Genomic DNA, 26924 nt, shown 5'->3' with positions numbered 1-26924 from the left:
CTGGTCGCCAGCCAATCGCAGGGCACAATATTACAACTTAATACTTGTAAATGTATGACTTTTTATTGGAAATTTACGACTTTATTCTCTTTTTCTAAAAAAAAAATGACACTGAAAAACTTGGGAAAGAATAAAACAGATTTCTACTAACCAGCAAAATATGTCACTTGTTTTTTTTCTTGTTTTTTTTAGTGTTGAAACCCGGCTGCACGGCGAGTGGTTAGCGCGCAGGCCTCACAGCTAGGACAACCGAGTTCAATCCCACCCTCGACTGTCTCTGTGTGGAGTCTGTGTGGACAGCTGGGATAGGCTCCAGCCCCCCCGCGACTCCCGTGGTTGAAAATGGATGGATGGGTGGTCATAATACAGTAAATGAATACAAACAGATGAACGCGAAGACGTGGATAAGCGCGTGTCGGAATGATCTTAATCATGAGTTCATTTCTAATAACAAACTTACGATGCTGACGATGTTGATGATAGTGTGCATTGTGCCATTGCAGCTGATGTGATTGGACTGGAGGAGGAGCAGGAGGAGGCAGGGGTTGGTTCTTCTAAGACACACACACAGTCAGTCACTCGCAGCCGCAGCTGGCCGCCTCTCTCTCTCTCTCTCTCTCTCTCTTTCTCCAACACACACACACACACACACACACACACACATAGACATAGACAGTCAGAGAGCGTGTGTGGTGTTCAGCATGAAGACGATCATGAAGAATCTGGTTGTGCTTCTGTTGCTCTTTGGACTCAGCCATAACACAAGTTTTCCTGCTAACATCAACATAGGTGAGTCCTGCATCCATACACACTACACTATTCCGTACAGTATGCTCGACATGTACTACACGGTACTCTCCACATACTCAATACACACTGCACTCTACTTGTACTCTATAAATACTACACACACTATACTCTATGCATACTCTATACGTACTGTATGTACATTCCAAAGTTGTGTCAGTGTGTACGCGTTCATCAACATGACCCAAAGTCATCAACTCAGGTCCACATGCGTGTGTGTGTGTGTGTGTGTGTGTGTCTGTGTGTGTCAGTACTGCAAAGGATAGAAGGACATCTTGAAGTTGATCTGTTTCAGTCCAGACTGGATCCACTTGGAGATCCATCACTCTTCTCTCACCTGCACACGTGCATGCTAATGTGCTCGCGGCACGCATGCTGCAAAGCTCAGCATTAAAAATCACTTACAGCACATTCTGTGTGTGTGTGTGTGTGTGTGTGTGTGTGTGTGTGTGTGAGAATGCTCTGCTTCCAGCTACGTTTGCGTGTGAGGCGGAGCCAGTCAGTGATTGACAGCAAGGACCAATAGATTCATGGAATGAATTAATGAAAATAGAGAGAAGATGTGACATCCCAGCAGCACATGATGATGCTAGCAAAACCGTGTTTGTGAATCCGGCAGCTCGTCACGGAAACTTTGACATGCCGACATGTTTCTGTTCCTACGTCAGGTGGACTCTTCCCGCCCGCATCCCACGAGTACGAAGTGTTCCGCTTTGCCTTGGCGGCACATCAGGACGTGCCCAGACTGGTGCCTCAGGTGGACGCCGTGGAGACGGCAAGCAGCTTCGCCATGACATATGCTTGTGAGTCTTTTTCATGTATGTTTGCTAATTGGCATGCTTGCTGCTAGCATAGCTTCTTACCATCAATCAAACTCACCAACAACCTGCCGCCATCATCATCATACGGGGGAGGGGGGCCTGCCCCTGAATGGAGGCAGCCATCAAAAGAAGCAAGGGACTCACTAAATGGACTGTGGCTCCGGGGTTTGTTCTCCACAATGTGCTGACCTCATTTTGTTGTGGCGGAACACAAAACGGACTCACTCGCTGCATCCGAAAAATACACTTATACACATGCACCCATGATGCACCACATGTCACCTTTGACCTTTGGCTAACGTGAGAGAAAGCAGCGCCTGATTGGTCGATGTCGATGTGACATATCAGTCAGCAGTGGACACGCCCCATAGCGGCGGCAGTCACGCCTTGTCGTAGAAGCAGCCACGCCCTGTAGAGTAAGCAGCCACACCCCTTGGTAGAAGCAGCCACGCCCCCTTGAAACAGCAGCCATGTCCTCTGGCAGAAGCAGCCACGCCCCTTTGCAGTAGTCACATCCTATGGAAGCGCCGACCATGCTCCACGGCAGAAGAAGCCACTCCCCGTTGTGAAGAAACCCCGCCCCTTAGAAACAGCAGTAGCCACACCCCATTTCAGAAGTTTCCAAAGCAGCCACACCCCCAGAAGCAGCAGCTGTGTCCCATGAGAGAAGAAGCCACGCCCCCATGGCAGGAGGAGACATAGATGGCATTGCCAGTAGATATCTCACTTGCTAGCTCATTTTTTGTCCTGCATTTAATTACTACTAGATGGGACCGTCTCTCTCTGAAATGGACTCAACACAATCCACAACACACACGCTAATGCTGAGTGACAGCTCATTAGCATGCTAGCATTAGCCGCAGGGCTAACAGCTATAGAGCTGAGCTGCAAGGGAACAAACGTGTTGTTGTTAGCATGTTAGCGTTCCCAGTGTTGATGTGAGGAAGCAGACAGGAGTTAATTTTGGAAGCGCGAGAGTCAACCACAACCAAAGGGTATCGTGTCTTTTCCAGGAAGTCCCGTTTGATGGATGAACCGGACTGAATGCTGACACTGTGTGACCTCATGTGACCTCTGTGTGTCAGTCTGCTCGCAGTTGGCCAAGGGAGTCCACGCCATCATGGGCGTGTACGACCTGAAGACCGCCAACATGGTGGCGTCGTTCTGCAGCGCCTTGCATGTCAGCTTCATCACGCCGTCGTTTCCCACCCTCGCCAACAACCAGTTTGTGCTGCAGTTGCGTCCACAGCTGCAGGAGCCGCTCATGGCGCTGTTGGACCACTTCTCCTGGACCCGCTTCGTTTACATGTATAGCGCCGACACAGGTGAGCCAACCGCTGGTAGGACAGCATCACCATGGTCCTTTTCACAGAACCACAACTGTTCTGCTCTCAGACTTCATCCCTCCTTCATCCTCCCTCCTTCTCCTCATCACCGCACAGAGAGCTTTTACGTGTTTTTGTGCTAATGAGACAACGTTGGACTTCAATGTTTGATGACGTCTCCATGACGACCGCTCAACCCAGCAGCAACATGTTCTGGTTCTGTTTGTGGTCTACTAACGCCTTGCTGCTTCGTTACACTAATGCTAACACGCGGTTAGACACGCTTACACACACACACACACACACACACACACACACTGTTGCTTCATGCGCTGATGCGCACGTGTCAGCAAAGACAAGTCAAGTTGAAGAACATTTTTCTGCCCCCATCTTTTTTAGCGACCTCTATGTGTGTGTGTGTGTGTGTGTGTGTGTGTGTGTGTGTGTGTGTGTGTGTCTAACCGCGTGTGATGATTACATCAGTGTTGTGAAGAGTCATCTCAGCCCCGCCCACTGCAGTATTAGCCCCTCCTTCCACACTATGTTCCTGTGGTTCCGTCAGGTCTGCTGGTTCTCAAGATGATTCTGGACCGTGCGGCCGAGCAAGGCTGGCAGGTGACATCAGTCAATTTGGACTCGCTGACCGAGTCCATGTTCATCAAGCTGCTGGCCGACTTGGACTTCAACAGGGAGTTCCAAGTGATTGTGGACTGCGAGTCGGACCGCCTCAACGGCATCCTGGGCCTGGTGCGTCCTCCAGAACCGTGCAAGTTTTTCATCTGTCAATCAACAAAAGCTCCTCCTCTTTCTGTCCGTCAAACTGCTTGTTAAGCCTCAATGAGTGTTTCTTCTTTTTTGTGCCAGATTTCAGCGCAGAGAAGAAACCTGAAGAACTATCACTATATCCTCCTCAACCTGGTGACTATATGCAACACACATCTTTTTCTAAACACACACACACACACACACACACACACACACACCTGTTTCCATCCATGTCTCTATATAACTCTCTATATACGTATCTCTATGTATCTCTATATCGCTATATCTCTATATACAAGATGACGTCTGGCAGAGTACCCTGTCAGAAGGAGTTCCAACTCCCACCTCCGGGAGAGCTTTGACCATGTTCTGAGGCAGGCCGTGGACATTGAGTCCGAGTGAGCCATGTCCCGTTCCTCCATTGTCGAGGCTGCTGATCAAAGATGTGGTCTTAAGTAGTCCTAATCCATTGGTGGGCATCAACAGTAAGAGGTACAGGGAAGCCATTGGAATGACTTCCTGACAGATTCTGGAGGGGGAATAAGTACCGTGTCAACACCATACATGGCGGGGATGGTGGGACCTTGACTCCATATGTGGTAGACCGGTAGAAGGAATACTTTGAATACTTTGTTTGCCCTCCTGAATCCCATGACACATCTGGTGAGAAAGCTCCTAGGTGGTAAGACCCAGGTGGATGAGATCCGACCAAAGTTCCTTCAAGCCCTGGATGCTGTTGGGGTGTCTTTGTTGACACGACACTGCAGCCTTGTGTGGGCATCGGGGCGGTGCCTCTGGACTGGGTGGTGGTCTCCGTTTTTTTAAAAAGGGGGACCAGAGGGTGTGTTCCAAATATTGTAAGATCACACTCCTCAGCCTTCCTGGTAAGGTCTGCTCAGGGGTTCAAGAGGAGGATCCTCAAGGAATTCTGTAGGGAGTACTCTGGGGGTATCAGACCACCTAATTCAGGCGGTTCACTCACTGCATGAGCGGTGGAAAAGCTTGATCTGCATTGCAATCATTTGGGTTGGACTTTTGTCATCCATTCTGTTCAGTACTTTCATGGGCAGAATCTCCAGGGTGTTGAGAGGATCCGGTTTGGAGGCTGCAGGATCGGGTCTCTCCTTTTTGCAGAGGATGTGGTCCTGCTGGCTTCATTGGGCTGTGATCCTTAACTCTCAATAGATCGGTTCACAGCCAAGTGTGAAGCGGCTGGGATGAGAATCAGCACCTCCAAGTCCAAATCCATGGTTCTCTACCAGAAGTGGTCGGAATTCCATTTCCACAACGGGGAGGAGGTTCTGCCCCAAGTGGAGGAGTTTAAGTACCTCAGGGGCTTGTTCACAAGTTAGGCGAGAACGTGAGAACGTGAGATGGACATACGGTGGTGTGGCATCTGTAGTGATGCAAACTCAGGCAAAGCTCTCCATTACCGCTCCATCTATGTTCCTACCCTGATCTATGGTCATCAGCTCTGGGGAGTGTCCAAAAGGACAAGATCGTGGGTACGAGCGGACGAAATTAGTTCTCTCTGTAGGGTGGCTGGGCTCTCCCTTAGAAGCACTGTCGCCCGAGAGAAATGCGGAGTAGAACCGCTGCTCCTCCACATTGACAGGAACCAGATGAGGTGGCTCGGGCATCTGGTTGGGATGCCTTTCAGACACCTCGCTGGGGAGGTGTTCTGGGCACGTCCGACCGGTAGGAGGTTTTCGGGGAAGACCCAGAACACACGGGAGAGACTCTGTTTCTCAACTAGCCTGGGAACCTCAGGATGAAGTCTGGTCATCCATGATGGACGTTCATGATATACTTCAATGTTTCTGCTACTTCCATGTTTTTATGCAATACATTTCTATGTTTGAGTACAACACATTTATTTCTCTCGCTTTCTATATGACACGCTTCTGTTTCTGTGTAAGAGGCGCTACTGTATGTAGTCCGTGCACGTGCTCATGCATGTGTGTGTGTCGCAGGGCTTCGCGGAGTTGAACATGACAGAATTCCAGAAGTTGTCTCCAAACGTGACAGGCTTCCAGTTGGTCAACTGGTCCGATTCAACCGTGCTGAATGTCCAGCAGGACTGGATGAACTTTGACACCAAGGATGTCAAAGCGCCTCGTCGCAGCCTGCGGGTATCGACCTCTAGTAAATCATCCACTTCCTGTCGGCTGCCGCGGCGCTGATGTGCTGCTGTGCTATGATTGGTCAGTACACAGGAGCTCTGACCTACGACGGTGTCAATGTCCTGGCGACGGCTTTCCAGAACCTCAGACGACAACGCATTGATGTCTCTCGCCGTGGCAACGCTGGAGAGTGTTTGGGCAACCCTCCTGCCCCCTGGGGACAGGGAATCGACATTCAGCGAGCCCTGCAGCAGGTCTCACGTACACACATACGCACACACAGCACCACTGAAATGACCTACGTACATACGTGTGCGTGTGCAGGTGCGTCTGGATGGGCTGACGGGCCGGGTTCAGTTTGATGAGCGAGGACATCGTAGCAACTTCACACTGACAGTAATGGAGCTGGCCCCCGGCGGACCCAGAAAGGTTCTGTTGAGTCTTTTTCACACGCTAATTGGCACACAGTGTGTGTGTGTGTGTGTGTGTGTGTGTGTGTACCATTGACGTGGTTCTGCTCTAGCGGTCTGTTCCACTGTTCAGGTGGGCTTTTGGAGTGAGAAGAGAGGTTACGTTAACACAGCCAAGTATAAGCCTACATTAGAGGACTTCTACGGGCTCCATAACCGCACCTACGTGGTCACTACGATCCTGGTGAGACTTGCTCACCTGAAGATCTGACACCCCTTCCCATCAAGCGGACTTTGCCGCTCAGTGATTAAAGTGTTAGTAAAAGAGGCGTGGCTTGTCCCAACAGGAAGCGCCATACATGATGCTGAAGAAGAACCACGAGCAGCTGGTGGGAAATGACAAGTACGAAGGTTACTGCGCTGAGCTAGCGGCCGAGATTGCCAAGCACGTGGGCTTCAGCTACCGACTGGAGCTGGTTGGCGACGGCAAGTATGGCGCCAGAGAGGCCGACACCAAGATGTGGAACGGCATGGTGGGAGAACTGGTCTACGGGGTGAGTGATTATGCTAGCGTCCACTAGCTTCATGCGCTGATGTCACAAGATGGCCACCATGATGCCACCATGATGTCCCGCAGAAGGCGGACGTGGCCGTTGCCCCTCTGACCATCACACTGGTCCGTGAGCAGGTGATCGACTTCACCAAGCCCTTCATGTCTTTGGGCATCTCCATTATGATCAAGAAGCCCACCAAGTCCAAACCAGGCGTCTTCTCCTTCTTGGATCCCTTGGCGTACGAGATCTGGATGTGCATCGTCTTCGCCTACATCGGCGTCAGCGTGGTGCTCTTCCTGGTGAGGTCCCGCCCCCCTGCACCTTTCTGACCATGAAGGAAAGCCACTCATTTGGTGTGAACATGTCAGGTGAGTCGCTTCAGTCCTTACGAGTGGAAGAAAGAAGATGAAGATGATGATGAAGCTCTGCCCTCCTCTGCTTCCACTTTTCAACAAGCTCCGCCCATTTCCTCCTCTGCAGGTATCCTATCATCCTCAGTGTGGTGCCTGCCCGTCTACCAGCATTTGACACTGCTTCCTTTCTTCATTTCCTGTCAGGGTACCACCTCCCTCTGGTTCAGACCCTGGACCAGAACCAGAACCACAATCAGCAGAAAGACAAGGAGAGTCCGGAACACTCCAATGACTTTGGCATCTTCAATTCCTTATGGTTTTCCTTAGGAGCCTTCATGCAGCAAGGATGTGACATCTCCCCTAGGTACGCTTCACATGACCTTATGTGATGTACTGTGAGGGTGTCCTCCACCGATGCTCCCTTGCAGGTCTCTGTCGGGTCGCATCGTGGGCGGAGTCTGGTGGTTCTTCACTCTCATCATCATCTCGTCATACACGGCCAACCTGGCAGCCTTCCTCACCGTGGAGAGGATGGTCTCGCCCATCGAGAGTGCAGAGGACCTCGCCAAGCAGACTGAAATCGCTTACGGGACTTTGGATGGGGGCTCCACTAAGGAGTTTTTCAGGGTGAGGCAGCGTCCTTCATCCTCATTCGCACATCTCGCCCTCCTGATCGCCATGTTTGAATTTTATTCTCCACAGAGGTCAAAGATCGCTGTGTTCGAAAAGATGTGGTCGTACATGCGTGGTGCCGACCCGTCCGTCTTTGTCAAGAACACCAACGAAGGCGTGAGCCGTGTGCGAAAGTCCAAAGGGAAGTACGCCTACCTGCTGGAGTCGTCCATGAACGAGTACATCGAGCAGCGCAAGCCTTGTGACACCATTAAAGTGGGAGGAAACCTGGACTCCAAAGGCTACGGCGTGGCCACGCCCAAAGGATCGCCACTCAGGTACTCAAACAGAGGACTAAAGCATGAATGAGCAAAGCTAACGTTTGTTAGCCGTTTGTCTTCAAGCCGCCATTGCTGATTGTTGTTTTTCCGTGAGTGTGTGTATGTGTGTGTGTGTGTGTGTGTGTGTCTCTGTCTCATGTGTGTCTCTCTCTCTTTTGTATGTCTGTCTGTCATCCACGTCTCCGTCCCCACAGTGCGTCCTTCCCCTCGTCTGTGTGTCCGCCGATCATGGCTGCCAACAGCTGACACCGTTAACGTCTATGGTCAGTGATGCCATAGCGCACGTAGTCACACACATGTCACGGTTGCTTAGCAACCGTCACTCACAGAAAAGAGTGTTTTGGAAGGCCTGCGTTTTGTCGAGAAAATTGTCGACGTCCTGTTTGCGTTTCCGTCTCGTCCTCGTCAGTCTTCCGACGAGGCCAGTGTGCCATTGTTCACCTTTTGTCCACGTGCACGCAACAGTCAGCAATTTTACAAGCAGCCATTTTTGGCTCCAGTTGCCTAGCAACAACTCGACGTCTCTCAGCACTCACTTCATCCACGACAATGGACTTTTGCTGGCGAGGGGACCACAGGGCTCACACACACACACACACACACACACACACACAGTGGACAGAAGAACCCCCACAAGCAGAGGAGAACATGCCAACTCCACATCAGGAAGACTTTCCATTCCTGCAGCTCCAAAGTGACACCGATGGTACAACTGTGCTTTGCTACATTTGTCTCTTAGCTTTTCTTTGCTTGGAGAAAGTTTGTTTGCTTGTTGAAATCGCGAGCGTGAGGTTTCTCCTGCTAAAGTGCTACCACGTGTCCGTCCTTTGTAGACAGAAGATTAATTTGCCCACGATAAAAGGAAAAAAAAGGCAACAAAAAGGCGTGATGGCGGCATCGGAGGAGGAGGAATCCAAAGTCAGATCACCTTGACCCCAACGGGTGGCGACAGACGACAACATGGCGGTAACCCAGAAGAGCCACCGGGAGGGAGCGTCCCCTGGTTCCACCACGCCTCTTCCATCATGATGCTAACGCTGGAGCTTCCTGTTGGTGTGTTTTAGATGCCGTGATATAGAGTAGAAATGGAGGCGGAGTCACGGAATATCGACGCTTAGGACTTTGACCTTTGACTCGCTGCTGTGTGTCTGCTAGTTTGTCTCCTTGTTGTCGTGGCGGTGTACGCACAGGTCGGCCATTTTGTCTAGCAATAACATAAGATAACATGGATGGATAATGTTATTTATGTTATTCCCCCCGCCCCCACCCCCACCCCCACCCCCGCCTCCCTGCTGGAAGAATCCCAGTAAACCTGGCCGTTCTCAAGCTCAATGAACAAGCCATCTTAGACAAGTTGAAAAACAAGTGGTGGTATGACAAAGGAGAGTGCGGACACAAGGACTCCGGCAGAAAGGTCAGTTGGCCCGCTCCCTCTTCTTGTCTTGGTCTGGACCCTCCCCCAGCACCCCCCCAGCCCCCAACCTGCAGCTGCACTCTGACAACAAACGTCCTCCATGACCTTTGCATGACCTACGCACCTACGCAAAGCACAACTTGTTAGTGTAACAACAACAGGAAGTCACCCAAAAAATGGGTTCGTAGAGCGAGAGCACAGCCAGGCTCGTCGTTAGTTGTTAGCGGTTTTGTTGTTTTTTCTTGACGAGGAGCATGAACACCTCGTAGGTCCAGCATGACCAGCAGAGCTCCGCCCACTTAGTGGAATGTGACATTTGACATTGCAAAGGTAGCCCCGCCTACTTTCAACCGTGATGCCAAAGGTCACATTTTCTAACGAGGACAAAAACAAGCAAGCTGCTTTTGCCTCCAATCTGTCATGGAGCGTTGTCATGGTGACTGCTGCATGGCAAGCATAAAGGACTCGAACAAGGGCTTGCAGAGTCCAGTGCGTAAGCATCGACCACATGACAGTTGGAGAGGAAAGCATTCTGATAGGCTTCCTGGATTTACAACACAGGCCCCGCCCCCCTGAGAGCTGCATGCTAATGAGGTCATGCATGTGACAAAAGAGCAGCAACGTCATCGCCAGCCAATCAGACAAGAGATCCAGCGCTAACCTTTGACCTTTTCTGTACCGTGCACGCCTCCTCCTGCAGGACACGCCCCTCCTTAAATGTAATCTATTACCATGGAGACAGAGAACGCTAAATACATAAGAATGCTAAATGAAGGTGCTAAGAAGGCCATCACACAAATCTGAAGTTGTATCAACACCATGACCCCGCCTCTCTGCTCTGATAGGACAAGACCAGCGCTCTCAGCTTGAGCAACGTGGCAGGCATCTTCTACATCCTGATTGGAGGACTGGGATTGGCCATGATGGTGGCGCTGCTGGAGTTTTGCTACAAGTCACGCTTGGAGTCCAAAAGGATGAAGGTAACTCATGACCTTGGCTGTGTGGGCGGGGCTTAACACTCATGAGAGCTTGTCGATGCTGCTGCTGCTGCTGATGTCATAGTGTCGTGGTTAGATGGATGGATGGATGGATGGATGGATGATGAATGGATGTCATGATGGATGGATGGATGGATGGATGGATGGATGGATGGATGGATGGATGGATGATGAATGGATGTCATGATGGATGGATGGATGGATGGATGGATGGATGGATGGATGGATGATGACTAGATGTTAAATCGGACAAAAGCGGATGATGGATGATGATAAGTAGATGGTTGGAAGGATGGTTGATTAATCGATAGAGGATAAAAAGATGGATGATGGGTGGATGATGAATAGATTGATGATGAAAAGATGGACGGACAGACGACGAGTAGATGGATCGGTGATGAAAACATGGATGATGGATTATGAACGGATGGCTGGTGAATAGATTGATGAGGAAAAGATGGATGGATGAAGAATAGAAGGATGGATGGAGGATGATAAGACGGAGGAAGTGATACAGGACTGGGATGTTGTTGTCGACCCATGACAGATGAAAGGAGATAAAGATGGTGAGGATGGGGAGGTCAGTCGAGTCGGATAAGAGGAGCAAATGAAGGAAGTTGGGATTTGTTTGTTCCAATCACCTTGAGGAGTGTCACCTTGAGGCGCATCCACATCATTAGTGGAACGGGGGCACACGCACACGCACACGCCCGCTTTCTGCAGCCTCCACTGAGCTGATGTAGTCGGCGTGGTTTCTTCCAGGAGCTGATTGACGCCGCCATGTTGAGCAGCGGCCTGGGAGCGATGGCGCTCGCAGGGGGCGGGGTCACAGCGGGCAGGTTTGGAGGAGGCGGGGCTTCAGGGCTGGTGGGAGAGAACGGCCGAGTGGTGGCGCATGACTTGCCAAGATCCGGCGCTCAAGGTTTACCATGCATGAGTAAAGCTGCCAGTTTGGGATTGTCCTCCAACGTCATGTGACCAGCGCCAAGACACCTGATTGGATGCAGTCACCTGACAATCATCCAGCATTACAGGAAGCAGCACTGGTGAACTGAGTGCACCTGAAAGCAACACACTTCTCCTCCTTCCTTTCTTATTTTTCCATTCTTTTTCTCCTTTTTCTTTTTTTTCCTTCTTCCTGGTTCCTTTTCCTTTCCTCTTCTTTCTTATGTTCTTCTTCCTCTCTTATTTTCCTTGTCCTTTTTTCTTTCATCTTCTTTTTTCTTCTCCTTCATCTCCCTTGCCTTCATCACAGCATCACTGGAGGACTCATGAACGCAACCTTTTGACCCTGACCATTTGTCTTTGGGCCAATCACAGTGAAGCTAATTAGCATACTGATTTGAATATTTCACCATAAGCTTGTTCTTGTTTGTGCTTCCCGGAATGAACTTCACATGAACGTGCTTGTTTACAAATACTAATAAATTTGTTTCAAGTAAGTAAGTTCATGTTTCCTTGCCGACACGCTAGCTAACATGCTAGCTAACATGCTAGCTAACATGCTAGCTGACCCACACTGAAGAATCAAAGTCAGGTTTTTCAGAATGACATGTTACATTGTTGTGCAGAATATGTGACCTTGAGTATGACCTTGAAGGAGTCAGCTGATGATGAAGACTGTCAGTCCTTCATTGGCCACTGGAGGGCAATTGTCCACCACCATGTTGTCCATCAGTGTGTATTTATCGTCTTTGGTAGCCCCGCCTCCTCTTTGTACTGCTCCGCCCCCATTGTCCACAACTACATCTGCTGGCTCCCGCCTCTCCACAGATTGAGCCGGCTGATTGGTCAGCGTCGTCACGGTAACCTGTCAGGCATTGTGATATCATGCCAGGTCAGAGGAGCGATGTGATGACGCTGCCAGAAGATCGTCATCAGTGGTACACACCTGCAACTCTCTGAAGAGCTGGAGCATGGCCACACCCACCACCATGACCAGGAAGGCGCCAATCGTTGTGACGATATCCACGGCTGCCATGTTGCTCCACTCACGGAAGAGGACGACAGAGGTGGACAGGACGACTGAGGTGAAGAGGACGTAGTAGATGGGGTAGACGAGTAGCGTGTTGAACGTGTCCAGAGACTTGTTCAGGTAGTGCACCTGCACACACACGAATACAAACTGTCTGAGTGAGCGCAGCAGCATGAGGGGGCGGGGCCAAAGTACCTGCATGACTATGGAGACAAGGAGGGTGAGCAACAGGATCCAGGTGAGAGGATGTGACAGCACAGAGACATCATGGAGGACTGGAACACAGGACGGACAATGTAAGAGAGGACAGGCACAAGATGGCGGCATGTGGGCATTGTGTCTGACCGCTGCGGATGGCGATGGCGAGGCCCTTGACGGAGGACACCGTGAAGGCTCCCAGCAGTGAGCAGATGGCGACGTAGAGCAGCACATTGGAACGTGCCACGGCAGGCGCCAACCGTGAGACGCAGACGAGGCCGCCGCACAGCAGGGACACGGACAACATGAACGCCACGAAACCTGGTACACCCAATATGGGGACACGGTCACGCCTCCAAACAAACATGGTGGAGACTCACCGGGGTGCAGCAGCATGGCACTCATTTCCTGGAGTGATGTCACTTCCTGTTCCTGAGGGGCATGGATCACCAGCAGGACGCTTCCCAGCACACAAAGAATACATCCCAGCTTCCCCAACACGTTCAGTACCTCGCCCAGCAGGAACCAGGAAAGAAGTGCACTGCAACCAGTGACCATACATTGTCAGCAAATGTGTGTACCGGTGTGTGCCGGTGTGTGCCGGTGTGTACCGGTGTGTGCGTGTGTACCGGTACCTGACCAGCACGCTCAGAGCTCCCAGCGGCGTCACCAGCGTGGCTGCAGCAAACATGTAGGCCGCAAAGTTACAGGCCTCTCCAGCGCCCACTGCAGGACAATGCTCACATCAACGTATAGCACTAGCATGAGCACCGTTACCATGACAACGGGAGCAACATGAGCAGCACGAGCAACATTTTGAGTACATTTTAGTAACTTTAGCATTAGCAACACAAGCCGAAGCAGTAGCATGAGTTATATTAGCATGAGCAAATATAGCGAGGGTAACTTTTTTGTGAGCAACATAAATATGCAGACTACACACACATATGTTGTATGCTAAGATGCTAATGTTTGTTTAACTTGATATAGGTCTTACTGGTCAACAGGCCGCTCCACCACAAGCAGTCCTTCAGGTAGCCATGACCTCCTTCACCTACACACACACACACACACACACACACACGCACACGTTAAGCCTGGTTCTGAGTCGAAGCGCCAGTGTACATTACACAGATCTGCTCCTCCAACTGGAGCGTAGCTTGGCGTGGACCCTGGTTTTTAGTACATAGACCGCATGCAGACCCCCCTTTGTGAACACTTTCTCTGATTTCAGATCCACATTTGCAATAAGAGTGACCGATGTCACTTCCAGCTCCGTGGCTTCTATGTCGCCATCCTTTTGTAACTTTTCGTTCCTTTTTTCCAGATAGCCAACTCATCTACAATTTAGCTCGCTAGCTTGATTTCTTCATCATGAGTGAAGAATGGCAATTAAAGAGAGTCCATGGTATTGTTATTGGAGCTCCAACTCATCAATGTGCTACAAGAGTTGCTTTTATTGCTCCCCAACACAGGAGCATACACTTAGCTGTGCCATAACATCTCGAGGGCGCGTCCACGAGCATCAGCTGCTCACCTGCTCTAGTTTGCCCCCTGCTGGCCAATCGCAGGAGAGCTTTCTTCTTCAGGATGACACTGCCACCAATCAGGATGGCGGAGAGCAGAGCCAGGGTTAGCCCCACCCACTGGTTGTAGAAGCCGCCGGTCAGGACATCTGGAAGTAAAAACATTTTCTTGGGGCTAAAAATTCTCAATTTGACATCATTTGCCACTTTAGTCATGCAGACGGAAACAAAACAGAGTCAGCAAAGCGGGTCGGGTCGGCTCGACCCGTTTGACCAGGACTGGCTCATGTTGACACAACAGGTCACAAGACCTAATGTCAGCAAATACACAATAAAGACTTGAAAGACACTAAAGACACAAATGACGAGAGTCTTCCTTTAGCATTTATCATCACGAGCCTTATCATTGTTAGCATTATCTTTGTTACAATTGTTGTGTCATAAATAGTCCTCACCCTCACCACGTCCGCACGTGACGTTGTTCACTCGCATCCTGGAATGTGTCAACAGGACCAAAAGAGACACTTCCGGTCTTTCAGTTCCTTCGGTTCAGTCCTGGTTCTCTCAGGATGGCAACAAGACAACCTGCGCAGGTAAACATGTGACCCCGCCCTCTCCTGACGGCCCGAGTCGAGCCCAGCCGAGTTTAACCGAAGACCACTGTCTCCCTCTGGTGGCCGCCGCTCAACAATGCACCTAGCTCGTAATCGTTATAATACTACTGGAATAATAGTCTAATGGTCTAATAATCTAAGGCTGTCCGATTAATCAGTTTAATCAATTAGCAACTACGTCTCAAATATGCCAGTTTGTACTGTATTTAATGAAAAGAAAGTGACAGGACAGGATTATATACTGTATATTTGAAAGTATTAACAGCTCCAAATGAACTGAAAGTGTCAATCAAGCATAATAAAAGATACCACACAAGCCAAAAATCTTACATTTTTCTTTAATCCGGGCTGCGTTCAATGACATCACGTCATTTAATGTGAATGTTCTTGTTTTCAGTGTATTTCTTTGTCGCCATAAAAGTATACAGGTGAGTATCCCGCCTGTAGGGGGCCACACATTGTGGCATACATTCTTACTAGATGAGTGCTGAACACAATGAGACCCCCTCGCTGCCCCCCCAAGAGAATGCCACCCATATGGCCCATCGCTAGAAGCGCCACTGGTGTATAGACTCTGTGTGACTGTGTGGGGATGCTCCACTGTGCTTCCGTCTGCCGCCATAACAGAGAGATAAATGAAATGGATTAGTTACTACCATTAACAGATTGGGCCAGCCCTATTATAATCATATTCATGATTTCATCATAATCATACCACATTTTACCATATTTCCTCATCAGAGCCATGAAGCTAAATGTTTCATTTTTTTCTGTTGTTCAATTATGTATTGGGCGGCGGGCAGGAATGTGTTTGCGTCTAAATATTATTTCATAAAGACAAATAAAAATAAGATCCGCTCCCGTCTCAATGAAGAAAACTTTATTTTTTAGGAAAAATAATTTGATGTCTTCACTCAGCCATGCAAGGAGCCGTCTAGGCCAGGCCAGGCTGCTTTTCAGTTGCAGTAGTTCTGCAGGTCGAAGATGTTACACGGTTTGTGGCAGCACTGCTCCACGATGCCCCGCTTCACCATCACCTCCATCTGGTCCTTGAGGGCCAGCTCCACTGCCTCGTTGTCAGCTGTGCCCACTTTTGGAGGGAGGAAGCCTGGTGGACAAAATAAGATGCTGTCAGTGGGCCGGCGTGGCGACACGACGGGCGGATGAGGCCTCACCCATCAGGGGGTCCACGTCCCTCTTGGGGTTGTAGAAGAAGCCTCTGTCTCCACACACCAGGTACAGCGCGTCCACCAGGTGGGACCCACACAGGTGCTGCGGGGAGGCGGCGGCCTGGAAGTCCGGCCCCCACGCCAGCGACAGGACCAAAAAAGACACGGCCTGGAGCCACGGCACCGCCATTGTGGAGCTGCACACACACACACACACACACACACACACACACACACACGCAGGTCAGCTGACATGGCGACCACAGACGCAGGAGGCCGAGCTTACCTGGAGGGTCCGAGTAGGGTGATGGCGTCAATGATGAAGAGGATACCAAAGAGGAGGAGCTGAAAGGTGTGAGGTCGAGCACACGACCTCAACCCTTCTTTATACTGTGTGACCTCACCAGGCCACGCCCCCTGGCCTGTGCTGCTTTCTGTCAAGCAAACACAACAAATGAGGCGACTTGATGCGATTGTTTCTGCACAAATATTGACTCTCCACATCTTCTTCTTCTGGACACGTCCTCTATGTGCTCACCAGGCCCTGTCCTCAAGAACATCTGTCCTTAGGGTGGCCCTGGTCCTAAACGGGGGTCCTGGTCCACTTCCGCACAAGACGTAAAAGATGACACATGGAGTGCTAAAGACTGCCAGAAGGTGTGACGATGTCCTCAAACAAGGAGACACATCCCTCCTCCCCACCACCTTACCACCTTAGTGTCTCCGTGCATTGAGAGAAAAAAAAAGTCGACATGCTGACACAGCACATTTGACCAGAAAGGTCAGCAATCTCCATGACGACATCTCCATGACGATGTCTCCATGACGCCAGGAACTATTTAAAAAAAACATTTCAAGCATGTATTTGAATCATACTTTAACATTTATAACAATTTATAACAGTTATAATGCATGTATTTGTATATTACTATTATTATTATTATTATTATTGTATACATATAAACACATGTAAAAGAGTGTAGCTCTAAATGTAAATATATGAAGCTCCATCGTGACCATTCACCTTGTGTGGACTGACTCGATAAGTGTAGCAGTAAACGGGACCACAGAAGAAACTTGCCCCGTATGTGACTAGGACCAGACCAGAACCCAAGAACCTAAGGAGAACCTGCCGAGAATATGACTTTCATGTGACCTCAGGCCTTTTTGGACAGACATGAACATATATGTCTTTGTCTTTTTTGTGCATTTTAAGGATATAAAAATGAGATATCTCCAGAACGCACAGAAAAGATAAAGACCTGTTCATGTCTTACAAAAGGATTGTGGACCATGGGTGAAATTGCCCCAAAAAGTGCAGTTTTCCTTGAAGACCCTCCAGGTCTGTTTAATGTCATACACAATATGACCACAAGAGGGCAGCATCACAACACATCGTCATCAGTGGTTGTGTAGTGTGTACAGTACAACAAAACAGCACTCACGTACTATTGTTTCCTCGTTTTGTTATATGACAACCTTATTGCCACTATGGGTTAAATGATTTTTTTCTTCTGAAAATGTAATTTGTTTGAAAAATAATAAACCACATGAACATGAGTATTCATAGTGTTTATTCAACACTTTGTACCTTTGGCTTTTTTTTTTTTGTACCTTTAGGTTTCCATTCTGGATGTCTGACTGGTCTCTCTAAAAAACATCAACAAGGCATGATGCTGCACCACCATGCATCTCTGAAAGTCTTTTAAGTGTTTCCTGTGTTCTTATTTTGGTGACACAATCCTTGATGTCACTTCCCTTCAGGCTGGTCTTCTCCATTGTCTCATGATAAACAGCCAGCCTAAAGGGAACCCATGATGCTCATTTTTCCACTCTTTGTATTGAGTTGTGGTCTCCTGTAGCGCAGCCACACAATAACCCGCACAGAAAACTTTCTAGATCTTCCAGATTCTGCACCTATTCCAGCTGTGTTTCTTTTCCTTTAATTTATTCAACCCATCCACTCCGCTGTGATTGGTCACACGCCCAAAGTGCTTCCTAACTATGAACCATATAAGGAAGTCTGTCCCTCTGTGACATCACAAAGGTGCAGTTTTACCAAGACTTTTGAAACATTTTGAGCAATCCCAAACTTGTTTCAAGGCTCACTTCCAAATGCACAAACCTCATTATCTGAAACTTTGGTATTGTTTAACACGCGAATACAACAATATAACTACATTTATAGGTCAGCATAACAGGTCCCCCCTGGTTCATTGCCCAAAAGCAAACATTGTAATTTATGGTACTCCCCAAATTGTGAAAATGACAGGATGCAAGGGTCATACTTTGACATTTTGTGAAGTAACACAGATATCGGGGAAGAAGACTATTATTAGTAGTAACGTTGCTCTTTTTGAAATGACTGGAACTCTTTTTGTTAAATAATCATCAGAAATATTCTTTTTGTAATATCATGAATTTATTCCCATAATATTAGGATTGTTTTGCCCAGAAATGACTACTTAATATCACAACTTGAAAAAATGTACTTTTTTTTTCCTTAATATTTCAAAGTTGTGCTACCAAAATTATTAGGACATTATTTTTCCCCATAATCCTATGAGTTTAGTCTCATAAAATTGCCACTTTTTTCTCATTAGAGGATACAACTTTTTTCTCTTCGTGTTTCCGCTTTATTCTCATTTAACAACAGCAGTTTTTCATTGTGTTGTTCTTGCAAATTTTCTTCTCATATTTACAACTTTATTACCTTAATATTTTGACTTTATTCCCATAATATTATAACTTTTCCACGACCTCATTCTCCCAAAAATACATTTTGAGTTGTTGTGTTTGTTTGCATCAGAGTACCAAATATGGGACATTGAAAGGTGGAAGGTCGTTTTTCCTTCAATGGAACAATGGAGGTTCAGGTTGTGCAGGGGTGTCTAACGGTAGTGGGCTATGTGGAGATGTTGCAGGGGGTATCTCTCATGACTGAAGGCCCTCATCTGTGCGGTAACGTCTGGCTTTTTCAACAGGGCAACGCTGCAGTTCACAATGCGCTTCTGATCAAGGACTTCTTCCAGAGTCTTCCAACGTCTCCATTTGGGGATGGATGTTCACAAAAATGGACATCAGTTCCACAGTGGACGTCTTCACCGTTGTTTTCATTGGATGTCTCTGAGTTAGCTGTTCCTCCACATGACTCTGCTGCAGGCTAAGCTAGGCTACGCTAGCAGTTGAGAGGTTAAGTGTGTCAAAGAGGTCATAAAAGTTTATGACAGGCGCCATGTTGGTGTGGTTAATGTTTACCTGAGGACAGGTGATACATGCGGGGATACAAGATGGACGTCTTCTTATCTACGCTCCTCTTCTCTTCGTCTTATTTCATTTTCTTCCATGTTTAAATGTGATGAATGAGAATGAATAAAGGATTTACATTCTTTGTCAGAAATCTTATAAAGACGGTCTAAGACTTTTCTTATCATTTGGTTCTTTGTGACAATAAAACTGAAATAACTTCATAATATTCTTTACTGCATGTACTATTAAGAACCTAATGAGGTGTCCTGTGATGGCTCGGAAAGAAATGTATCTTTTTATTTGTCTTTCATTCCACTCCCACACAAAGCATCAAGTCAGGAGAATTTTAATAATAATAATTATTATTATTATTAGTATTATTATTATAACAATAATGGCAGCAATAACAATACACTACAACTAATAATGTACCATCACATTACTCTTCCATAATATACTGTTTAGTGTGTATATTTATTATAGTAAATATATTTAAGTATGTAGGTAATGAACGTGGGTGGGGGGGCGGTGTCAGGTAAGAGCAATAAAAGCGGTCATGTGACCACAGTCCTTTATAATGGCCGTCTGGTGGGTGGGGGGGCAGCAGGTGGAGACACGCACACCGGATAACACGCACGTCAGGTGAGCGTGCCCCCCCTCCCCCTCCAACATGTACGTGAGCTACCTGCAGCTGGACAAGGACCCCCCCATGTACCACCAAAACCCAGTGAGCAGACACCCGGGTCTCAGTCTCAGCCCGCAGAACTTCCCGGCCTCGGCCCAGTACTCGGACTTCGCGGGATACCACCCCCACCATCACGGCCTGGGCACAGACCCCCACTCCCCTCAGCAGCAGAGCGGCGCCTGGAACCCGGCCTACCCGCCACCCCCTCTGCCTCCCCCCCCTCAGCCCACGCGTGACGACTGGGCCGCTCACCACTATGGAACCGCAGCAGGGCCTCCAGGGACCACAGTGCCCGGCGCCGTGGGCCCTAATCTGGGCTTCGGCCCTCCAGAGTTCGCCGGGCAGCCGCCGGCTCTGCTGGCCACCTCCCTCAACGCGCCCGCAGGTCAAGGGTCAGCCGTGTCCCCGCAGAGGAGAAGCGCCTACGAGTGGATACGACGTGCATCCACGCCGCTCGCCAACCCCAGTAAGACATTTCATAATTATAATAATAATAATATTGTTTTCAATCAATGACACTAATTCTTCCATTTCAACTGTTCCCAATATCAAATAACAATTCATAATTACAATAAATGCTTTGTAAATATTTTCATTTGCGGTATTAGTACAACAAAATCATAATCCTCAATAGTATCAAATATGAATGTATATTCTGAAATATCAATCAAGTTATACTATATATATACTAGTTATGTTTTGTATTATTAAAGTGTCACATCCTTCATAATTCAGCCAGAGAAAAACAACTGAGGCGTGAATATCTTTGTCTTATAATAATAATAATAATCATAGTTTAAAGTTAAAAATACTATATCAAATTCATATAACTGTATATTGATATTTACACTTAAAATTACATTTAACATTTAACATTTATCACATTTTAGTAGTTTGTTAAATAATCAAATGCTTCCAATTTATGACACATTCCAACATTTTACAAATAAATGGCCGTACTATCATTTTACATACAATATATTATCTAAAAGTACACATATTGTGTATATAGTTGTGGGACTAACTTCCATTTTGCTCTTCATTTGTCATTTTTTCATTCCAAACTTGTTATGTGGCCATAAAATCATTCAAGCTATGTACACGAAAGCTAAGCAGTTTCACGTTTGGCCTTATGTTCCAATACCCAAAACGAAGCCAGCCGTGACCCTAAAACTGAGGTACATACTAATTATAGAATGCCTTGGCAGCGCTAACATATACCTAGCATAAAACATATTTCAATAAAATGATTTCAAATGAATATGAAGTAGTGTATATAATAGAGTTGTGATGCAACAAATGAAAACAGTGTGCTTCTTTTACTGTGATGCCGCTGGATGCGTTTCACAACACTGTGCAGAATAGGATAAATACTGCAATGAACAATACAAAATATAGAAAAAGTTCCATCATTACTTGAAACATTATTATAAATCAAATATTCATGACCATCATACACCTAAATAACATGAGGTTAGTGTCCATAAATAAATAAGAATCCAATGAAATACTCCTGGCAACGATACCATTTGGAAAGCGGCACATTTCTGGCATACAATCATCCATATTTAAACAAACGTAAAGTATGAGACTAATATGAGACTAATACAGTCAGTGAAATGATAACCTGATCCCATTGAGCATGTCACGCATGGATGCCGCATGAAGGAAACATACTAGATTAGAAGTGGTAACCCTTAACAACATAACCCAAAGATGAACCACTTGGATATTGTGGACATATTGAGCTATCGCTAGCTTTGTTCCTGCGTGGAGCACATTACCGCTCTTGCGCTAAGATCACTGGCAGACAAACAATGACACTGATATGAACGGTATTTCATTTTTATGTGCCGATATCCAGAGCGATATTATCGGACATCCATATTTTCATGAAAGTGGAATGTTGCAGACAGCATAACAGTAAGATTTTGACGAGTGTGCCTGTTTACATGTTTTTTTCAACATTGTTAGAGCCTTCATGTCTTGAAGACATGAAATAACATGTTCGTATAGTCAGCTTTACATTCGTATTACCAAATACAGTAGCTATAATCACAAAAAATGCAGAAATTTGTGTCGCAGTAAATGTCCAGGGGAGCAGAATGGGTGGTGGACAGGAAGTGACAGAGTTGAGTTGAGTTTTAGCTTGTTGCGGCTTATGACTGCAACAGTATGATTATTTTGATGATCAATTTTATTGTACCTGTTATGAGATCATTTAAACCTGTGAGAAAAGACTGGTTATTGTCTCAAGAATTACTCGTGACCAATGTGGAATACTACATGGACACATCTGCTCAGGTTGGCGTATTTTTCAGTTAGCATCCCATATTCCTGCTAAGATTTTGCCTTGGTTAACGTGCAATATGGAGTACACGTAAGGCATCTAGACAAACAATGGACAAAGTGTGACCGTGTGCGACAAACTCTAAATAAAGTCCAAAGAAAGTTGCGAGAGTCAGCAACATTTCAAAGATGGCGTCCATGATGCCGATCTCGCCACGGTGTACTGGAAGCCCTCATCAACAGTAAGTACTATCCTGAAGAATAACATTGTAGTCAAGTGAGCTATTGTGGCCGAAGGAGTAGTGTTTCGCACAACAACAATGAAAACAATGGCGGGTGTTCGGAACTTGTTGCTGATGTGGATCAACGGCTATCGGGAGCTAGCGCGAGACAATGCAAAGACAGAAAATGGATGAATTTAAAGCAAACAGAGGCTGCTTCAAAGATGTCTAAGAACAGAACAGGGATAGAATCAATGTTGTCAGGCATGGCGAGTTTGTACGTAAAGACAAACATGTCTGAAAGGGATTCATTGGATTTACATCATTTCTATGGGAAAACTTGCCTTGGTTAAAGTATGTTTTGGTTTGAGTAGGACCTTCTAGAATGGATTAATGACATAAACCAAGGCACCATTGTACTTGCTTACAATAGAAAATCATTTAAAGGGGACATATTGTGCTAATTTTCGACCCTGCGTAATTGAGTTGTGGACTCCTGTAGAGCAGCTACACACAATAATCCGCGCATAAAGCTAGATCTATATCTTCCAGATTCTGCAGCATTTCAATGGATTTCCTGCTTCAGACCCAAACTGTATGTTTAATTTATTCAGGCACACCCACTCTGCTGTGATTGGTCACACTCCCAAATGCTTACTGAGTGCCGGGGACATCACAAAACTCAATGTCAGAAAAAACTCTCTGAGCCATGCCACGCTTTTTCAGGGCTCACTTCCAAATGCGCAAACAACATTATCTGAAACTGTGGCATCATTTGGCATCACACGAGCATTAGCTGTCAATCAGGGCCACTAAGCGGTAGACCAGCATAGTCCAGCGCTAACAGGAAGTACTGTGTTTGCAGACGGGAAGACTCGCACCAAGGACAAGTACCGTGTGGTCTACACAGACCACCAGCGTCTGGAGCTGGAGAAAGAGTTCCACTACAGCAAGTACATCACCATCAGGAGGAAGGCGGAGCTCGCCAGTGCCCTCGGCCTATCAGAGAGACAGGTGAGGCCCCGCCCCCTTTGCATTGCAGCACACGCTTTGACGTTGGATGTCGTTGTCAGGTGAAGATTTGGTTCCAGAACCGGCGAGCTAAAGAACGCAAAATGAACAAGAAAAAGCTCCAGCAGCCCGCCTCCTCCACCACGCTGACACCGCCCACTGGAGGCGGAGGCAGTGTCGCCATGGTTACCAGCAGCAGCGGCCTGGTATCCCCGTCCTCTCTGTCCATGAACATCAAGGAAGAGTTCTGAACCATTTCTTGTTGGCCATTTTGGAGACTCTTTCCTCCTCCTCCTGAAAGTGGACTACGTTTTCGTGGCAATGCCACGCAGGACAATAACGTTGAACGAGGACTCCTGCTAACTTCACTGCTAACTTGACCTTCGCAAAGGGCGCATATCCCACGTAGCAGGTGTCTACATTAGCATGATACTATTCCACTGTGGGGTTCGCAGTTAGCTACTTTATATTACATTGGTGGACATCATGATGCTGGGCTAGCAGTTAGCCACATTAGCACACTGATGACATCATGATGCTGGGCTAGCAGTTAGCCACATTAGCACACTGATGACATCATGATGCTGGGCTAGCAGTTAGCCACATTACCATTTTGATGACATCATGATGCTGGGCTAGCAGTTAGCCACATTACCATTTTGATGACATCATGATGCTGGGCTAGCAGTTAGCCACATTACCATTTTGATGACATCATGATGCTGTGCTAGCAGTTAGCCACATTACCATTTTGATGACATCATGATGCTGGGCTAGCAGTTAGCCACATTACCATTTTGATGACATCATGATGCTGGGCTAGCAGTTAGCCACATTACCATTTTGATGACATCATGATGCTGGGCTAGCAGTTAGCCACATTACCATTTTGATGACATCATGATGCTGGGCTAGCAGGTAACCACATTGGTGTATTGATAACATTATGATGCTGGGCTAGCAGTTAGCCACATTGGTGTATTGATAACATTATGATGCTGGGCTAGCAGTTAGCCACATTGGTGCATTGATAACATTATGATGCTGGGACAGTTATGCATATTAGCGTATTGATGACATCATGATGCTGGGCTAGCTGTTAGCCACATTAGCGTATTGATAACATCATTATGCTGGGCTAGCAGGTAGCCACATTAGCATGTCGATGTACATATACATTACTCTACATTTTGGAAGCACTTGCGTGTTATTTAAAATGCTCCCTTCTGCTTGTTTTTCGATGCTTCATAATTAGTTCACTGGTGCAAATCCTTCCCCTTCCCACTGCTGTCAATCAAAGTGTGGCTGGGCGTTGCCAGGGCAACAGTCGGCTTTTGAAGAAATTTGAACTTTTTTTTCCACCTTGTTTGGCTGCAAAAGTAAAATGTTCTTTAAACAATTAATTTTTGTTTCTCTTTCAAAGTCACATGATCTCACTTATGTTCGCCCACACACACACACACACACACACACACACACAAAATAATGCAATGGTGTCCAAAGAGCAAACATCCTGCTATCTGTGTGTGTGTGTGCGTGTGTATGAGACCTTTGTCCTTTTTGCCTTATCTATAACATTTATATGTCTTCAACCTTACTGGTTGTGATGGTGTGTTTGTGTGTGCATGTGTGAGCGGACTTGTTAGTGTTCGCTTTCACTAATTCAAGATGTTGTTTGACAACAATATTATTAACAAAGACAATAAGAAGACTCTCATGTTGGAGACGAGGTTCACCTACGGCCTTGTGACTCTTCACTGAGGGAGAATTTCTGCATGACAACAATAACAATTATTATGAATAATAAACACATTTAAAAGTGTTTGCTAAATAATGAAATAATGGCACATGAAAGAGTAAACTCGCTAACGAGGTGGGAGGCGCTTCTCTTGGCCATAAAGGTTTATTGAGGCCCTCCTCAGTAAAACACTGACCTTTGACCTTGCTTTAAAATCACTACATCATGACAAGCACTCACATGCACACACACACAGTTAGTGTGTTAAATTCTATATAAATGATTCATTTTAACAAAACATTTGAAGATGTTATTATCTTTCATAATTTGGATGTTTTTATTTGCTATTTCCTACATTACTGGTTTACGAGAGCAATTTTGGAAGGTTGAGCAGAACAAACATACATTCAATTAAATTCAAACATATGTTTGAATTAAAGAAATACTGTACCTTTCCCTGCAAAGACACAAAGACACAAGGGACAGGACAATGGAATAGCAACAAACAGCAGCAGGCAAATTGATGACATACATTCAGTGCAATTCAGGTGCCTGTGATGAGTCAAGTGATGTAAACGATACTGAGCACATACGCAGACATGCCCATATGTAAACTGTGATGGCCTTTTTTGTTATAATTTTACACAAACACGGAAACGACTCAAAATGGCCTAAATAGTTGAGTGTTTCAATGATTTCAAAGTAGGCCTACACATATACTCTGTGCTTCTGTTAGTTCCTCGGTTCCCCAAGTGTGGTACGCCAATTGTAATATAGGAGATACGTGACTAAAAATTGAACAACAATTAGCACCTAACACACACAATTACCTGTGTGCCTGAAAGCGTCATGGCGCAAGGAGAACAGAGCAGACAGGAGACGGAGCATGAAGTTGTTCATTGCTCTGTGTGCATCATATGAACAAATAAGTACGTTTGGTATTATTCTGTGCATTAAAAGCGTTTAATCTTGAAGATTTCATCTATAGTGGGGTTCCTATAGCGGTGATTCCCCCAAATATTAGTACAAAATTTGTAAACTTGAACTTTTTTGTCTTTATGGATGATAAACATGTGTGTGTGGCTGTTATGGAGCAGTCAAAACCTAAAAAGACATAAAGCAATGATGATGATGATGATGATGATGATGATGATGATGATGATGAAGAGGAGAACAAAGCAAAGTGACACAAATGTTTATGACTCTGAGGCCACACCCACACGCTCGTAAAGGTTAATCATTTTACAAGTGAACACACACACACACACACACACATACAATGGTGTATACAGTTGTTTAACAAATTTATGATGTTGATGATGATGAATATCTCAGTGTGGGAAAAATGACATCCTGTTACTTCCTGCATGAGAGGTCAGAGGTGACCTGCACCCATTGTTCTCCATGGGATTCTAAATTATGTGTACTGTAAGTACTACAGCATATACTATGTAAAGTATTGTGTAATGTGGTATTGATGAGTTGAGCACTGTTAGTAGAATTCATCCATCATTTTTTTATGGATGGATGCAGGTGTATGCTGGAGCCTATCCCAGCTGACTTAGCGTGAGAGGCGGGGTACACCCTGGACTGGTCGCCAGCCAATCACAGGGCACATATAGACAAACAACCATTCACACTCACATTCATACCTATGGACAATTTGGAGTCGCCAATTAACCTAGCATGTTTTTGGAATGTGGGAGGAAACCGGAGTACATGGAAA

The 26924-nt window shown here is 46.6% G+C and overlaps 4 protein-coding genes across 5 annotated transcripts; 2 read left to right on the top strand and 2 right to left on the bottom strand.

Moving 5' to 3' along the window:
- Window positions 1–625: 625 nt before the first annotated feature.
- On the top strand, window positions 626–11965 carry LOC131137807 (glutamate receptor 1-like). The gene is made up of 18 exons (XM_078788007.1): window positions 626–789; window positions 1476–1610; window positions 2714–2953; window positions 3516–3700; window positions 3818–3871; window positions 5692–5850; window positions 5928–6095; window positions 6166–6270; window positions 6385–6495; window positions 6599–6805; window positions 6889–7109; window positions 7179–7285; window positions 7363–7522; window positions 7587–7785; window positions 7861–8108; window positions 9411–9525; window positions 10371–10505; window positions 11286–11965. The coding sequence occupies exons 1-18, from the start codon at window positions 702–704 to the stop codon at window positions 11499–11501; spliced, it is 2853 nt and encodes a 950-aa protein (XP_078644133.1). The 5' UTR covers window positions 626–701; the 3' UTR covers window positions 11502–11965.
- Window positions 11239–14818, bottom strand: LOC131137810 (magnesium transporter NIPA2-like). 2 transcript variants are annotated; one of them, XM_078788009.1, is made up of 9 exons: window positions 14678–14818; window positions 14234–14371; window positions 13694–13750; window positions 13332–13422; window positions 13077–13237; window positions 12828–13017; window positions 12694–12796; window positions 12415–12627; window positions 11239–12333 (listed from the first exon to the last, which is right to left on the bottom strand). In XM_078788009.1, exons 1-9 carry the CDS (start codon window positions 14712–14714, stop codon window positions 12127–12129), a joined length of 1197 nt encoding a protein of 398 aa, XP_078644135.1. In that variant the 5' UTR covers window positions 14715–14818; the 3' UTR covers window positions 11239–12126. The 2 variants fall into 2 exon arrangements, with proteins under 2 accessions (XP_078644135.1, XP_057942122.2); XM_058086139.2 differs by having other exon boundaries at window positions 11240–12333; window positions 12694–12773; window positions 12844–13017.
- A 900-nt stretch (window positions 14819–15718) lies between these two features.
- On the bottom strand, window positions 15719–16683 carry ins (preproinsulin). The gene is made up of 4 exons (XM_058086144.2): window positions 16544–16683; window positions 16292–16439; window positions 16012–16202; window positions 15719–15944 (listed from the first exon to the last, which is right to left on the bottom strand). Exons 1-4 carry the CDS (start codon window positions 16563–16565, stop codon window positions 15793–15795), a joined length of 513 nt encoding a protein of 170 aa, XP_057942127.2. The 5' UTR covers window positions 16566–16683; the 3' UTR covers window positions 15719–15792.
- A 3241-nt stretch (window positions 16684–19924) lies between these two features.
- Window positions 19925–23711, top strand: cdx1b (caudal type homeobox 1 b). Its single transcript, XM_058086145.2, has 3 exons — window positions 19925–20405; window positions 23315–23463; window positions 23523–23711. Exons 1-3 carry the CDS (start codon window positions 19925–19927, stop codon window positions 23709–23711), a joined length of 819 nt encoding a protein of 272 aa, XP_057942128.2.
- Window positions 23712–26924: the final 3213 nt, after the last annotated feature.

The sequence above is a fragment of the Doryrhamphus excisus genome, linkage group LG21, assembly GCF_037039965.1.
Source record: "Doryrhamphus excisus strain RoL-2023G ecotype Guam linkage group LG21, RoL_Dexc_Guam_v1.1, whole genome shotgun sequence".
Lineage (NCBI taxonomy): Eukaryota > Metazoa > Chordata > Actinopteri > Syngnathiformes > Syngnathidae > Doryrhamphus > Doryrhamphus excisus.
This window is presented reverse-complemented; position numbering and strand designations above follow the sequence as displayed.

Coding starts and splice junctions, on each gene's coding strand:
- LOC131137807 (XM_078788007.1), top strand. CDS start 702: ATGAAGACGATCATGAAGAATCTGGTTGTGCTTCTGTTGCTCTTTGGA. Junction 3,701..3,817: donor TCAACGGCATCCTGGGCCTG/GTGCGTCCTCCA, acceptor TTTTTGTGCCAG/ATTTCAGCGCAGAGAAGAAA. Junction 3,872..5,691: donor ACTATATCCTCCTCAACCTG/GTGACTATATGC, acceptor TGTGTGTCGCAG/GGCTTCGCGGAGTTGAACAT.
- LOC131137810 (XM_078788009.1), bottom strand. CDS start 14,714: ATGCGAGTGAACAACGTCACGTGCGGACGTGGTGAGG. Junction 13,423..13,693: donor GTGGAGCGGCCTGTTGACCA/GTAAGACCTATA, acceptor ATTGTCCTGCAG/TGGGCGCTGGAGAGGCCTGT. Junction 12,334..12,414: donor AGCTCTTCAGAGAGTTGCAG/GTGTGTACCACT, acceptor AATGCCTGACAG/GTTACCGTGACGACGCTGAC.
- ins (XM_058086144.2), bottom strand. CDS start 16,565: ATGTTCTTGAGGACAGGGCCTG. Junction 16,440..16,543: donor GTTCTTGAGGACAGGGCCTG/GTGAGCACATAG, acceptor TTTGCTTGACAG/AAAGCAGCACAGGCCAGGGG. Junction 15,945..16,011: donor GGACGTGGACCCCCTGATGG/GTGAGGCCTCAT, acceptor TTTGTCCACCAG/GCTTCCTCCCTCCAAAAGTG.
- cdx1b (XM_058086145.2), top strand. CDS start 19,925: ATGTACGTGAGCTACCTGCAGCTGGACAAGGACCCCCCCATGTACCAC. Junction 20,406..23,314: donor CACGCCGCTCGCCAACCCCA/GTAAGACATTTC, acceptor CTGTGTTTGCAG/ACGGGAAGACTCGCACCAAG. Junction 23,464..23,522: donor TCGGCCTATCAGAGAGACAG/GTGAGGCCCCGC, acceptor TGTCGTTGTCAG/GTGAAGATTTGGTTCCAGAA.